The sequence below is a fragment of the Phyllostomus discolor genome, chromosome 4, assembly GCF_004126475.2.
Source record: "Phyllostomus discolor isolate MPI-MPIP mPhyDis1 chromosome 4, mPhyDis1.pri.v3, whole genome shotgun sequence".
NCBI lineage: Eukaryota > Metazoa > Chordata > Mammalia > Chiroptera > Phyllostomidae > Phyllostomus > Phyllostomus discolor.
Genome location: NC_040906.2, coordinates 126,472,922 through 126,487,672, shown reverse-complemented (window position 1 = coordinate 126,487,672; position 14,751 = coordinate 126,472,922). Strand labels below are relative to the sequence as shown.

Below are 14,751 nucleotides of genomic sequence, written 5' to 3'. Positions count from 1 at the left end.
TCAGCCCCACAAGCCTGCATTCCCCACCTTCATGCCAGTTGCAAGCCCACGGTATCATCTGTGCTTCTAACTGACCAGTTACAGATCAGAGGTTCCCATGACCCCCTCCTTGAACTTCAGATGCCAGTCACAAGTGCAAGTTATTCCCTGTATTTCTATGGGACTTTCTATAAATCAGAGACTCCCACAACCTGTTCCTTGGGTTCAATTAACTTGCTAGAATGACTTACAGAACACAGAGACATATTTTACTTACTAGAACACCAGTCTATTATAAAAAGACATATTATACCTGAGAAGCAGCCCGATGGAAGAGATGCGCAGGACAAGCTGTGGGGCAGGTGCAGAGCCTCCTCCACGTGTCCTGCAAGCACACTGCTCTCCCAGGACCTGTGCGTGTTCACCAACACAGAAGCTCTCCTAACCCTGTCCTTTTGGGCTTTTATGGAGGCTTTATTACATAACAGTGATTGATTAAATATCAACCTTAGGCAATTAGTTCAACCTCCAGCCTCTCTTCTACCTAGAAGGTTGGGACTGAAAGTTGCAACCTTTAATCAGAGGTGGCTCCTTTGACAACAACCAGCCCTCAGCCTTAGTGAGAGCCAACTGTCACCTCATCATTAGCATAGCAGAAGACTCCCTTATAACTGCCATCACTTAGGAAGTGCCAGGGGTTTTAGGTGCTCCAGGCCAGGGACTTGGAAGACCAAATATGAGAAATATCCTTCGGTCGCCTGAATGACCAAATGTTTTTATAAAACATAGTATCACTGTACTTTGATGTGAGGAAATAAGAATCACCTCTGCCATTTCCTCACAAAACTCCAGACCTTCAGTCTATCTATGAGAAAAAAAAACAAACTCATGCTGAAGGCCACTGTACAAAGTACATGATAAGTACCAGTAATCAAAACTGTCAGAGTCAGCGAAGAGGAAGCAAGTCTGAGGAACTGTCACAGTGCAGTGGAGCTGAAGGAGAGAAAAGTACTAACTGTAATGTGGGATCCTGAATGGGTTCCCGGAACAGAAAAAGGATGTAAAGTTAAAAACTAAGAAAGTCTGAATAATATATGGACTTCAGTTAATAATAACATATTGCCATTTGTTCATTAGTTGTGACAACTATACTGTGATAATGAAGATGTTAACAATAGGGCAGCTTAGTGCAGAATACATGGGAATACTCTGTACTTCACAAATTTTCTGAAAATCTAAAACAATTCTAAATAAAAAGTTTATTAATAAAGGAAAGAAAAAAGCAACAGTGACCCCCCCACGCCCAGCGGCAGTGAAAAGAAGAGCAGCATCTGGGATCTTGTTAAAAAATCCAGTTCTCGGGTTTCGGCCAAGACCTTCTGAATCAGAAACTCTGGGGATGCGGATTCCAATTCCGGGAGTGGGATCAAGCAGGTTGGCTGAGAGCGCTGCTTTCAGATGCTTCTCATTGTCTGTGAGGTCATGTTACGTTTTCTTTAATGCCCGTGAGTGAATCAGATACGGCCTTCCGGTAGCTTTCCACTACCCAGTTATCGCCTTTCACAAAGGAATGATATGTCTGCTTCTCTTCTTCGATTATTCAAATCTGAACTCCAGGGCCTCTCAGGCCCTGCCGTGCTCACCTTTTCCAGAACACACAGACCCCCTCCACCTTTGTTGGCTCCAAGCAGATGACATGGCCCAACAGTGTTTTCAGAGACCACAGATCACAACAGAATGTGAATTCCCTGGGGACAGAGGTGACCTTAGGCAAAATATGTGATCCCATGCACTTTAGGTTCTTCATCTGTGGTTCGGGGTTAACAGAAGAGTACCTACCTCATGGATTTTTGTGCAGATTATGAGTTCATTCATGTGCATAGATGTTAAGAATAATAACCAGTCCTCAGTGAGAACCTAATAGATATGAGCCGGGGCTATTATTAGTAGTAGATGTCTTGCCTCTTAAACATTTCCTCACTTCTCCCAAAGTGGCAGGGTTTTGTGTCTGCGATAATGGCTCGGTAAAGACTGGGTGGGTTGAGCCCACACAAACCCTATCTCAGACATGGCGAGGCACTACCACCAGTCTTCTTAGGCACCTTGGTTTTGACTTGGTATGTTAGAACTACTTCCTGTTGTTATATAATGCTTTTGAGCTAAAGTTTGAATTTTGGCTGATGAATATGTACAATCTGGGTGTGAATTAATCTTACTTCCAGCTTCAACCCCTACCCCCTCATTCATATCTATATCTATATCTATGCTCTTACAATGAAAACACCATCCTAATGTTGATCTACAATTGTTCTAGTTCCTGAAATCCTTAGCAGAGCTTGTTAGCCTTAAAAAATGAGATGAGTCAGAGAAGAAATCAGCACCCCAAGGACTTGACTGTACTAGCAGCCGGTGGGTAAGTGAATGTTTGGATAATGGGTTCAAATTTTGCTTCTTTGCTCTTTGGAACAGGTTAAATAGAAATGCAACAATTTAGATGCCAGAAATATACAAGCCCTGGGTGTTTCGGTTTGTTTTTCAGATGGGGATTAACGTGGTGGACTCTGCAGTATCAGGATTAGGTGGCTGCCCCTATGCGAAAGGTGCCTCTGGAAATGTAGCCACTGAGGATTTGATATATATGCTTAATGGCCTGGGGCTCAATACAGTAAGTTAGCTTTGCATATTTCAATATTCATGCATTCTTTGCAGATCCAAATTGGCATGCATCTCAGATTTGGGAAGCAACTTTCAGGTCAAAGTTTTACTACTTTTGCTATTTGCTAAAATGCACAGTGGGAAAATGCAATAAAAACTCTTTGGGGAGCTTTATAAAGTAACGTACTGCTATAGTTCAATCGCCAATAATGCTACCACTTCACATTTTTATAGTGCTTCATGACCTCCACGTAGTTTTTTAAATGCCTTATCTGATTTTATTTTATGCACTTTGTGAATTAGAACCTGTGTCTTTCCTGTTGTGATTACTGTTTTCACAGTTTGGGGTTTTTTAAAGATGTTTTCCTTAGAGTAAATACAGATCTCAAATTTTCTCACAATGACAACTAGGGCTTCTGGAGAGAAGCCCAGGGCCCACTTAAAATTGTCAGTGGAAGAACAGAGCTTAGTACTACTTAGATATCAGACAGCGGGCAGCAAGAACAGGCTCTTTACAAGTGGTACCTGGAAAGTGACATGCTCTGTAATCGCAGCCACCAAAATCAGCACCTCGTTTTGCCACATGCTTGTCAACATGACTTGTTAGTCTATGAAGCAGGTTTTGTTTTTTCCAGAAAAAAAATATGAAAGGCAAGAGAAACAGTTCACAGACAATTAGAAGTTTATAATGTTTTCTGAGACATAAAACATTGTCTGGATTACAAATGAAATTCATTCAAATTCTCTCTCTTACTGGTCCCTCTCTCATGTCTCTCTCTCCCATCTCTCATTTCTCCCCTGTCTCTTACTCTATCTCCTTTCTGCCTCTCTTTCATCTTTCATCTCTCTCTCCCTCCTGCCTTCCCTCCCTCCTTCCCTAGTCTCCTGTCTCTCCTCTTTCCTCACTCTACTTCCATTGACACTCCTGCAACACCAAACTTGCCTGCAGCCCCATTGCCACTCTCTTCTGTTTCTCCCCCCTGCTCCTCAGTTTATGGTTTCACAACCACTTGGAGTTATCTAATCCCCATATTTAATTTCACTTGAGAGTGAGGCACTGCCATCCTCAAACATTCTCTTCCTAGCACCTCCCTGCCTATCCTCCGGTCCATACTGTTGGGTTCCTCTCCTTAGTGCTTCCATGCTGCCTTCTGTGCCTCTACCTCTGAACCTATGGTGAGGCTGTGGAATGATCTCATTACTTTGTCTACCTCCCTCTGAAGCCATAGAGCCATTATTACAGCTTATTCTTACTCCTTGCTTGTTACATAGAGATGCTCAACAACATTCACTGATGTCATGTGGCACTAATCACCAAAAGCTATTGTTCAATAACACCAAAAGCTATAGGCTATCTTCTCTGATTCTGAATAATTATTATTTCACTTACAAAGTAGCTTAATTATTTTTATGAGAAATGTATAGCCATGACAGAAACTGAAGAGATACAGATCTTTTCTTGGAGATTTAGTGACTGTATTGAACATAGCAGATGCTTAATATGTTTTAGGTCATGTTCTATAACTTGGATGTCTAAATCCAAATAAGCCATGTCTTCATTCCTAAGAATTTTACAATTCAAAGAGAACTGTTATATTTAGTAGCAGCTATAATTCAACCAGTTGCTCATGCTAACTAGCCAAGATTCTCTGCAGAATCAGGTGTCACTGTGGCTTGCATGCCCAGTCAATGACCAGGAGTCACTAATTTGACTTGTGAATTATTTAATCTGTTTGTCCCTTTTTTACTGTCCTTGCCATACATACATCAACACAAGTCCTTACCTTCTGCCTGGGTATTCATCTTCCAAGTTCTACTGGCTTCAGATTTGCCTTTAAAAAATTGTTTAGTTGATTTGAGAGAGCAGGAGTGAGGGAGAGAGAGAGAGAGATCAATCTGTTGCTCCACCCATCCACACATTCATTGGCAGCCTCTTGTATGTGCTGTGACAGGAGATCAAACCTCCAACCTTGGCATGTCAACCAACTGAGCTATCTGGCCAAGGCCAGACTTGCCTTTAAACTTATATGCTCCATGCTGCCACCAGAGGTTTTCACCTAAAATGCTAATATGGATGTGCCTTGCTCCTGCTTGTGTGCTTGTCAGTGGGTTCTCATTTCTGAAAAAAAAAAAAAAAAAAAAGTCTGTGTTCTATCACCTAACAGTGGTTTTTTAACCTTTTTCATCCCATGGCATGTATAAAATAATTACTAAAATTCTGTGGTAAACCAAAAAATACTATATTTTTTGCCAATCTGACAAAAAAATAGGTGTAATTTTGATTCATTCACACTAGATGGCTGTTGTTGTGTGGGCCACTGTCCTTTTTTATTTGACAATCTAAGGAAAAGAGTCCAGTGTCCCTGACTAAATAGTCAGGTAGTGCCTGTTTTAAAGGTTCTATGGCACACAAATCACCGACCTAACATGAACTAGTTATGTGTTTCTGGTCGTCTCTGCCTATTGTTCTCCACACTCACCACAGTACTTTCGGATGTCGTGCACTGCTCTTGCACCGTGTGCAGTGCCTCTCCATCCTGTTTCCTCTCAGGAACTAGCACGCTCCATAGAAGACTCGGGGAAGGCTTTACCTTTCCTGGCACCCTTCCTTGCCACACTTCTCTCCATCTCTTTCACTCAGGGACCTAACTGTCCCACAGCTTTGCTCTCATAATCACATGAGCATATCTCTCTCAGTGACATTAAGTATAATAGTAGAGGATTTCCTGTTTGGGGGTCCATATTGCCTGCTTCACCATAAGCATGCTGAAGACAGAATGTATTCTACATGATGTTCTTGAGAGCCCACAGAACATACTAGAGAACATGAGACATATTTAAGCACCTGAAGAATGATCCAAGGATAAATGCAATGTTCTTTTATAATGATATCTGTTAATTAAATAAAATGGTACAGAAAGGCCAAAAACAAAACTCTTCTTTGGTACGATAGAAACAAATCCCATTGAGTAATTGTTATAATTTGAATTCTTAGAAAGTGAAGAATATTGGTGACTCAACTCTTTCTGTGTTCTCTTGCTGGATATAATTCAGAAAGGAAAGACACATGCAGCTGATTATTTACAAAATAAACATCGTTGGATTAAGGATATTAAACTAAAATATGTCTACTAGAGAGCCCACACGAAGTCATCACTGTGACAAAATTAACTTTCTCAAGCCAAAGCATGTGTTCGTATCCTAAGAACATTTTATAATAGAAATATTAAAAATCATTTATGAGTCATTTAAAATATATTTGTTGATCATTCTTAAATGGAGAAAAACCACAAAGAAAAGAGTGTTGTAAAAGATTTAAAGAGAGAAATGATTGGGTATATATTTGGGGGGGGCAGCTTTTAATTGGGTATGTTAGAATGATGGTCTCTTTATGATCCTTCTTATAAAAGCCCCTGATTATTTATACTTGTCTATTTTAAGAAAAGTGCTGACGCACGTAAATATTAAAAACATACTTAATGACAAGTCTGAATCTGTTCAATTTTAAGTCCCCATTGTTTCTAATCCATGTTGAGGAGAGGACATAGGAATTTATGAAATGCTCCATGAACACAAATCTCTGGTTAATCCACTTAATGCTCTGCCTCCCCCAGTGACAATAAGGGCACTGGATGGAGACCTCAGTGGTAGCCTTTTGTTACCAAGTCCTAGAGCTGAGGAGCATGCCTTGAACTTGGCTTTCATACTCAACTGCCTATCCGTCATGCATGGATTTACCCCAGCCTTTGTTGATCCTATGTGTGCCTTCAGACAGACAGTGCAACCTCTCAGGGAAGCAAGTTCCAGCTATTTAATAAATACCATTAATTTTATCTGACCTACAGCTACCTCCTTTGATAGCATACCAGTAATGGTTTTGCTAAATACAGTTTAAAAACATTATACATTGAAATTTCCTGAATTTCTTACAGCTTCATTATTTCTTTTTTAAACAGTAAAGAGGTATTTTTTCCTAAGTCCTTATCTATAAACTCCTCCAAACCATTATTATTTTAATTGACCTTCACTGATATTTATAGATTGTTTCTAGCTTCATTATTGTCTGTATAATTCAGGTTGGCACCTTAATTACACTGATTTATTCAGGTGTGGCTAGTCTTTGGTTTTATACAAGTGACCAATTCAATATAGATTTTAATACACAAGAAAAATCTAAAATATTGACCACATGATGCATGAAAACAAAGATCGCCTCCAAATTAATAATAAGCAATATTTTTTAGTAAATTTAAATGGTTAAATAACTACTAATAAAATTAAAAGGAACCTGTTTTGTCCTCTTTCTCCTAAATTCCTCTTCCCCTTTGGTATCCCTTCTTTCTCTTACCAGGGTGTGGACCTTTACAAAGTGATGGAAGCCGGTAACTTTATTTGCAAAGCCGTGAATAAAACCACGAACTCTAAAGTAGCACAAGCCTCCTTCAATGCTTGACATGAATGAATTTGTGACTTAAGGCTGAGAAGATCCATTTCAGCTACAGATATTCATCTAAAAATCATTACAGCCAACTTGTCCTGAAATGTGAAGTAATATAGTTGAAAGAAAGATATTTTAAAAAGAGTATAACTGGATACATTCTGAAGTCAACAGCAAATAAGACCAATTATCAGGTAAATTGCAAGCTGAAATTAAATAATAGAATTTGTTACATGCCTTTACACATGGAGAAAGTCTGCTCTTTTGCTTTTATAGAAATAACTTTTTAATTTAGTAGATGCGAAATTGACTTTGAATTTCTCTAAGTATGAAATGCAGTGTTAAATGCCTGATCGAGCTGCTTTTGCACAGCACACAGTGTGTCGGTCATTTGTGAGCTCCCGCATCGTGCGCAAAGTGTGTGGCCTCGCTGTCGTGCATTGTGCCTCTGCATCTAACTTCCCATTTGCCAAGTCAGTTAAATTATGGACTAAGCGCCAAATCTCCAGCCGGCCCTACATAATTTTTAGCAATAGAACTTTTATATTTCAAGTATGACTAACATCTGTTAACTATTTCAATGACTTTATCTTGTTCCAAGAGGCTGTGGTCAATGGCAAGACGCCATATCCTGGAAACACATTACGACCTCCCATGTTTGTTCCATGCTTCCAGTTTACCATACTTTTTCTTTCATCAGCTATAGTGAAAAACCAGCATGGTGTTGCTCTACTCTCCAGAAACAAGGCACAACTTTCATCTTGCTGTCTAAATTACAGTGGTGAGAATAGAGAATAGGGAATAGAGAATAGATTGATACATGTACATAATACACGCTCGTAATTTTCAGATCACTTCCAAATTGCCTGAGGAAATGTTACTGAGATCCTAAGAATGCTTATTAAACTGTTTTTTAATTCATGAGATAAACTGTTTTCCACTGATTGGGGATATTTTTATTAAATCCCCTCTTTTTTGTTGACTATTTTATGGTTATTTTAAAATTGAAGTGGCTGGAATTTTATCTCTTGTACCAGAAGGAATTGCCAGAAATAGCAAAAATTAATATATCAAGTTGAGAAGAAGAACAGGAGGACTGTGTTAAGAAAAACATTTCTGTAACCTATGCAAATAATATGGAGAAGGTATTATTACATGCAGGTCTAAAACATCAGTTCTATTATTTATGTAGACTTCTCTAGCAATATTGGGTGATCTTATCTTTGAATAAATTTGAATATAACTTGAAATATAAATGTGAGCATTGTGGACTTTCTATTAAATATTCATTAAAACATTGAAGTGAAGAGGAATTCAATAAAATAAGAGAAATACTGTTCATAACTAAGTTAACTTTAATGATGTATAATAAGAATCATGAGGGAAACATTAGTAATTGACAAAACCAAACTATATTCCCATGGAAGAAGCCAACTCATCCACGTTGCAATGGCTAATAGAGCAGGATCTTGTAATCCAGAGTACTGAGCAGCTCTTTGCATGTGGGTTAGTCTTTGGAGGTGGGGGAAGTGCTGGGAACAAACAAAACTGCAGCTCTCTGTGGGTCTGCCTGTTACAGATCCATCCCCTATGCATCTCCCTTCACAAAAAAACACATCCCTGTGCCCTGGGGCAGCATCGGGACACCTGCCCTGATTGTGCATAGCAGGATATACACATCTTCTGGGATGGAGTTTTCCTATCTCTTACAGAACTGTGATAATTTCAGTTTTGAGTTAGTTGGAAAAGCATCTGTTGACACAAACTACTTATAGAAGCAGCTAAGGGGAAAACATTGCTGTTTTGAAATAAAAAGTAAGACTCCTGAGAGGGCTGAGCAAGGAGTCAGAAGCCTGAGGTGCGGCCCGGCACACTTATACAGCAGCCATGTCAGTCTGCCAATTGATCATTTCTGAGAATAATTTGATGCTTTCTAATCATAGCTCACCACGAGAAGGTTTGTTTTGGGCATTTGTTATATTTCTCCACCCAAACCACCCAAAGCACTCTGCTAGGTCAAAGAAAGTTTATTTTCTGTTTTTTTTTGGGGGGGGGGGGAGATACTTACATAATCACATAAAGCTGCCTGAATTCTATAGGCAGAATCGCCCTAAAGCTATATTTCCACATCTACTAACCTGGTTAGAGTTGGGAGCAGAGTGAGGGTTTAGGAAGAATGAGAAAGCTTGAAACCCACCCAGAGCAGTATTAGAAGTTAACTCCATGAAAGAAAGGTTTCAAGGGGCTGTTATATGCCAAACCCAAATCTACTCTATCCTCAGGCTGTGTTCATCACTCTGCTCATGCCCACTTTTGTGAAGCACTTTTGATTCCACGGGCACTGCTCTATCCCATGTCCTGCTGTCTCTTTAACGGTTTCCTCTTTCTCTCCTTTGTGTTTACCTATTGATTCACAAATAAAAATGGCCTGGATCTCACTAGTCAAAATGCGTTCCAAGGCAAGCACAGTTGTCATCCCTTGGAACGTTCTGAGAAATGTAGAATCTTGGGCTCCACCCCAGATTGGCCGCTGTGGGAGGCCGCTCTGTGTGGAGTGCGCCCAGCTCCCACTGGGAGATGCACAGGACCCATGCCCATGGATAGGTTTTCCGGTGGGGAATCAGGCCTGCAATGTACCTAGGCCGCTATGAGTCTTGCTTTTTGCTAAAACTCCCTCACCCTGAATTGAGGACATTTACTGCAAAGCAACTTCCTAAAAACCATGCCAAACCTTCCAAGGATGAGTGTAACCAGTTCAACTACTTTTGCCTTTTCATTTGCAAATATCCCTCTTCTGTGATGTGATTACCAGCATCCTTTTCTCTGTTTTCTGTATAAGGTAACCACCTAAAGTGAGACTGTGCATAGTTAATGAGGACCTTGTTGTATTGTGCCCAGTAAGACAATAAAAGCCCACTGGAGCCAAGGCCAAGGTTTTTGCTCCCCTTGAGAGAAAAGCCATACAGTCCCATTTCCTCCACCAGATTTGGTAATCCGTGTGAATGTCTCATATTCATCCATAACGACGTGGACCCCACGAGCCAGGGTCCGCATCAGGCCACATCACACTGTGCATTTTTAACATATCCAGGCAGGACACGTATGCTTGTTAAAGGTCTGAAAAGCACTTGCCTGTCGGACACATTTCCTCTTGGGTATCTAATGGGAACCTGAAGCCTCCTGTATTCAGAATGCCTTGTTCCACTTTCCCTTCCTGTGTTGTGCTCTAGCCCACAGTCTTTTTCTCTTCTCCCGGTAATCTCACAAAAAAAATTTTTTTTAATGTGACTTTTTCTCCTTTCTTTCCTTTTGATTCAGACTGGCCTCCTTTAGCACTCTGACTCACTTGCCTCCCTCTTTCCTGTCACATCCACTCCCTTCCTCATTAAGCCCTCAGGGCAACCAGGTTCTGCTTACCATCAAGTAGCCTTTGGAATAAAGCCTTGGGTCTGTTGACCACAGAAATCGAGTTGCTGTCAAACTAAAGGTAACATCTAGGCCTCAGTTTTGTCTCAGCTCCAGGCCCAGAAAATCTGAACCACTACACCAACCAGACCCTTGTGAAACCAGACAGAAGGACATGTGGCTGCCATCGGGACCATATACAATGACCAACCAGCCTCTGGCCTGGCTCCCATCAGTCAGTAGAGACCACAGCCCTAACTCCCTCAGTCACCATGATTAATGGTTTTCCTCCTGTGTGACCTGTCCCTTAGGAGTCACCAGGGAGCCAGGTCTTAGAGTAAGAGCTCACCTGCGACTCCAGGCTTGGTGCCATTTTCTTAAATAAACCTTTACTTTCTTTGAGGCAAACTCCTGTTCTTTTGATTGGGCTTTGATGTGTGGAGGAGAATGAACCCCTTTAGTTCAGAAACAGAACAAGTCAGTTTCAGACCCACCTTTAGGTCCTTGACCTTAGTTCTTCTCTCTGCCTGTAATGCTCTTGGCCTGAACATGACTGGCTACTTCTTGTCATTTGGGTCGCAGCCTGAATATCACCTCCTAAGTGAGTCTTTCTGGACAATTCAGTCTAAAGTAAGACCCCAGTCTTCTGTGTCCTCTCATATCAATCTGTTTAATTTTTATTTTTTGTTATTTTTTTAAAGTTTTTATGTATTTATTTTTAGAGAGAGGGAAAAGGAGGGAGAGAAGTAGTGATCAGTTGCCTCTAGCATGCCCCCAGGCGGGGACCCAGACTGCAACCCAGACATGTGTCCTGACTGGGATCAAACCCACAACCTCTTGCTCTGTAGGCCGGCACTCAATCTACTGAGCCACAGCAGCCAGGGCTAATTTTTATTTTTATTATAGAACTATTAATCCATATTTGTTTTCTTTAGTTGTTTATTTTCTTTCTTTCCCCAACAGAAGACATGATTCATGAAAGGGATTTTTATCTGTTTCATTTTTACTTCGTTAGTGCCCTGAACATAATGCTTGGTCTGGCACAATAGCTGTCTAATAAATGTTAGAAGAAAAATAGAAATAGAAACGAGTTTAATTCAAGTATGTGGGATTTTTTTAAATTCCACTTGAATTCTTTTTAATATACTTTTTAAAATACCCTGAAATCTTGATAGTTTTTTAACATTTATTTGTTTTACAACAGTTTGGTAGCAATACTTCCAGAAAATTCTTAAAACCTATATTAAATAATTGAACTAGGGACAGAAACATGAATCAAAAAAAGTTAAATGTTAGAGAAACTAAAATTGTCAGGCAAACTAATAATCATTTAATCAGGAATCTAACCATCAGAGCTGGTATAGAAGGTTAACAATATTAATAATAAAATCTTCCTGAGATGGAAAGCATGCATTAGCCCACTGTGACATGCCACCAAGGAGAGCAAGGCTGTTACAGCAGCTGTCTGTGTGATTAAGAGACATAAAAATTTCATAATGATTTGATACCAAGGCCTAATTAATTTGGTATTCCCTTAGTAGTTATCATCTATACTTGTTTCAGAATCAGGTCTTAGGATAGATATAACCCTCAATTCTCAATGCCTAACACATAACAGCAAACTTTCTCTCTGTTTTCTCAATTCAGGCTGCACATATGATTCATCATATGTGCCTAACAATATTAATAATACTGATTAACAATACTGATGCCTAACCTTCAGCTACAGAGATCTGATTTAATTGGTCTGGAGAGGACCTTCAAACATCAGTATTAAAAAAAAAAGTGTGTATATAAAGCAGTCTTGTGTGAAACCAGAGTTTAAAAATCTCCACTCTAGAGCAAGGGTTTTTAAAGTATGGTCCTAGGACCAGCAGGATCAGCAATATGGTCCACTTTTTCTAGGAGTTTTATCCAGATGAATCTGGGTTTTCTGAGAGTCAGCTCACAAAACACATGTCATTAATGTGCATCTACTCCAGAGATGAGGATAAGCAATGAAATACCAATTCATTAGAACACAATGAGAATTCACTAGAAATACAAATTCTTGGGCCCGAACTCAGATCTACTGAATTAGAACTTCTAGGTTGAGGCCCAGCAACCTGTGGTTTTGCCGGCCTTCCCGGTGATTGTCAGGGACCCTCAAGTTTGAGAATACTGTTCTAGTGTGCATTGCCTTCCCAGTGAGTCACTGCTCTTGGAATGGGGTGGGGAGACAAATGGGCAAGAGTCAGTTCTTTGAATGTTCTGCATTCGTACAACAAAGCATCATTTCAAATCAATACTCACAATGATCCAAATGACCATATCATTTCACATTCCAAGGGCTTACTAGGGAGAAATGGCGTTATAAAAGCAAATGTCAACACCCCCTGACACATTCCTCCCGTGGACTCTGTTTCCCACTCCACATGATGGAAGAGCCGTGTGAACGGGCTTATCATCATCGTCTCTCTAGGAGACGTGGATCTCAGATCAGCTCCACTAGCTCCCTATATATGATATCCGTCAAAGCTTATTGTAAGTGTAAAAGAAAATTAAAGTGAATACTAGGGAACACTTGAGATAGCCATAATGGAAGATTAAAAATAATATATCAATTGAGGCAAAGAGACATTGTCACTGAACTACATTGTCCCAGTGAGAGAAGAGGTTTAATGGACTTAAGTGCATGTCCATCAGTCTTGAGTGTGTTCTTGGCACCACTGGATGTATTACTCAGTGGCTATACCGCCTTGGTCAATTTGTCTTGAAACTCCACTTCAAGCCTCACTTCCTTCACCAATAAAACTTGGATCATAATGGCCCTTATTTATACAGCTGTTAGGAGGATTTCATGAAATAATGCTTACAAGTGTTTGGCAAAGTGCCTGGTACTTAGTAAATGGTCAATAAATGTTAACTATCATCATTTTTATTATCCCTTTCTGTGGCACCACCTTGGACTGAAATTTTTCCTCCATTATGAGTTGTTTAACCTTCAAGGAGGCTCTCATAAAAGATCATCCTTCACCCTGCTCCATGTAAAGAGGGCATTATCTTAAAGAGCCTGTCATGATCCCTTAAGGACAGATTACCATCAAACCCCAAAACCATGTGATATTAAACTGACACCAAAGTACCATGCTTTACTTACTATACTGTATCAATGAACTGTGCATTCTGAACTAATTCTTTTATTTCTTGTAACTGTAGTTACGAGTTGGGACTAAGACTTTTATTGAATAAACCTGTTTAAAAACATTATAATAGGTTTGGTCTCCATATTCTTTATCACTTAACATCAGAAATTTTACAAACATTAGGAATTTGTCCCATTCTTTTGGCAGCTGGACAAGTCAGCAGGTAGACCTATTGCCACCTGAGTTGCCAGTATTTATTTAGCGGGCTGTTTTGCTAGACAGGCTTCAAATTTCTCCTTGTTCTGCAGAATACCATTCCACATGCCTCCATTATGAAGTTGTGTAGAAGTTATGTAGTTGTGTACTTAGGTAAAGAGGGCTATTCTTTGATTCCATGAGAACCATCTATTCCCTGCCTTGGGTCATAGTATCAAGTTTATGTTTTTTCCTTTTCCTTTTATTTATTATTAGAGAGGAGAAGGAAAGGAGAAAGAGAGGGAGAGACACATCCATGTATGGTTGCCCCTTGTGCACCCCCTGCTAGGGACCTGGACCACAACCCAGGCATGTGCCCTGACTGGGAATCAAACCGATGACCCTTTGGCTTACAGGCCAGTGCTCAATCCACTGAGCCACACTAGCCAGGGCTCAAGTTTCTGTATTATGGAAGGATTTATACCCTTCCAAGAATCTAGAGAAAATACCTCAAAACTTTTGGTAACTGTTCATCTGAACTTTCCTTTGTCCAGCTATTTCTCTAAGGCCCCTGTCATTGATGAAGTAGACAAACACATCACACATAGCTGGATCATTATTCTGAGTTGCCTGAACCTGTAAAGCTGTCCCTCAGTCAGGTTTTCCCAGTGGCCTCTGCCTGCATGTGAATGCCAATGTGTTGGATTATTAGGCACACATTCTGGAAGCATCTGAGAGGCATGTGGCATTACAAGGAGACACTGCCTATTTTTCCCATGAGTTTCATCCACGTGAAACAGGATTATCCAGGAGTCAGTTGACAAAAGTCATACTCTAAATGTGTGTGCACTTGAAAAGAAGGAGAAGCAATGGAATTGAAATACCAATGTCAGGCTCCTTTTTTAAGTTTTGAAAATAGTTAATTTAGAAATATTTCTGTTCTTAAATTGTGTT

The 14,751-nt window shown here is 40.1% G+C and overlaps 1 protein-coding gene across 1 annotated transcript in view; it reads left to right on the top strand.

Moving 5' to 3' along the window:
• HMGCLL1 (3-hydroxymethyl-3-methylglutaryl-CoA lyase like 1) overlaps positions 1-13,721 on the top strand; it is a 181,578-nt gene extending 167,857 nt beyond the window's left edge. Inside the window, exons 8-9 of the mRNA XM_028509770.2 lie at positions 2,519-2,644; positions 6,986-13,721. Of these exons, the coding sequence (XP_028365571.1) occupies positions 2,519-2,644; positions 6,986-7,087 (228 nt within the window). The 3' untranslated portion in view covers positions 7,088-13,721. The remainder of the gene's footprint in view (positions 1-2,518; positions 2,645-6,985) is intronic.
• Positions 13,722-14,751: the final 1,030 nt, after the last annotated feature.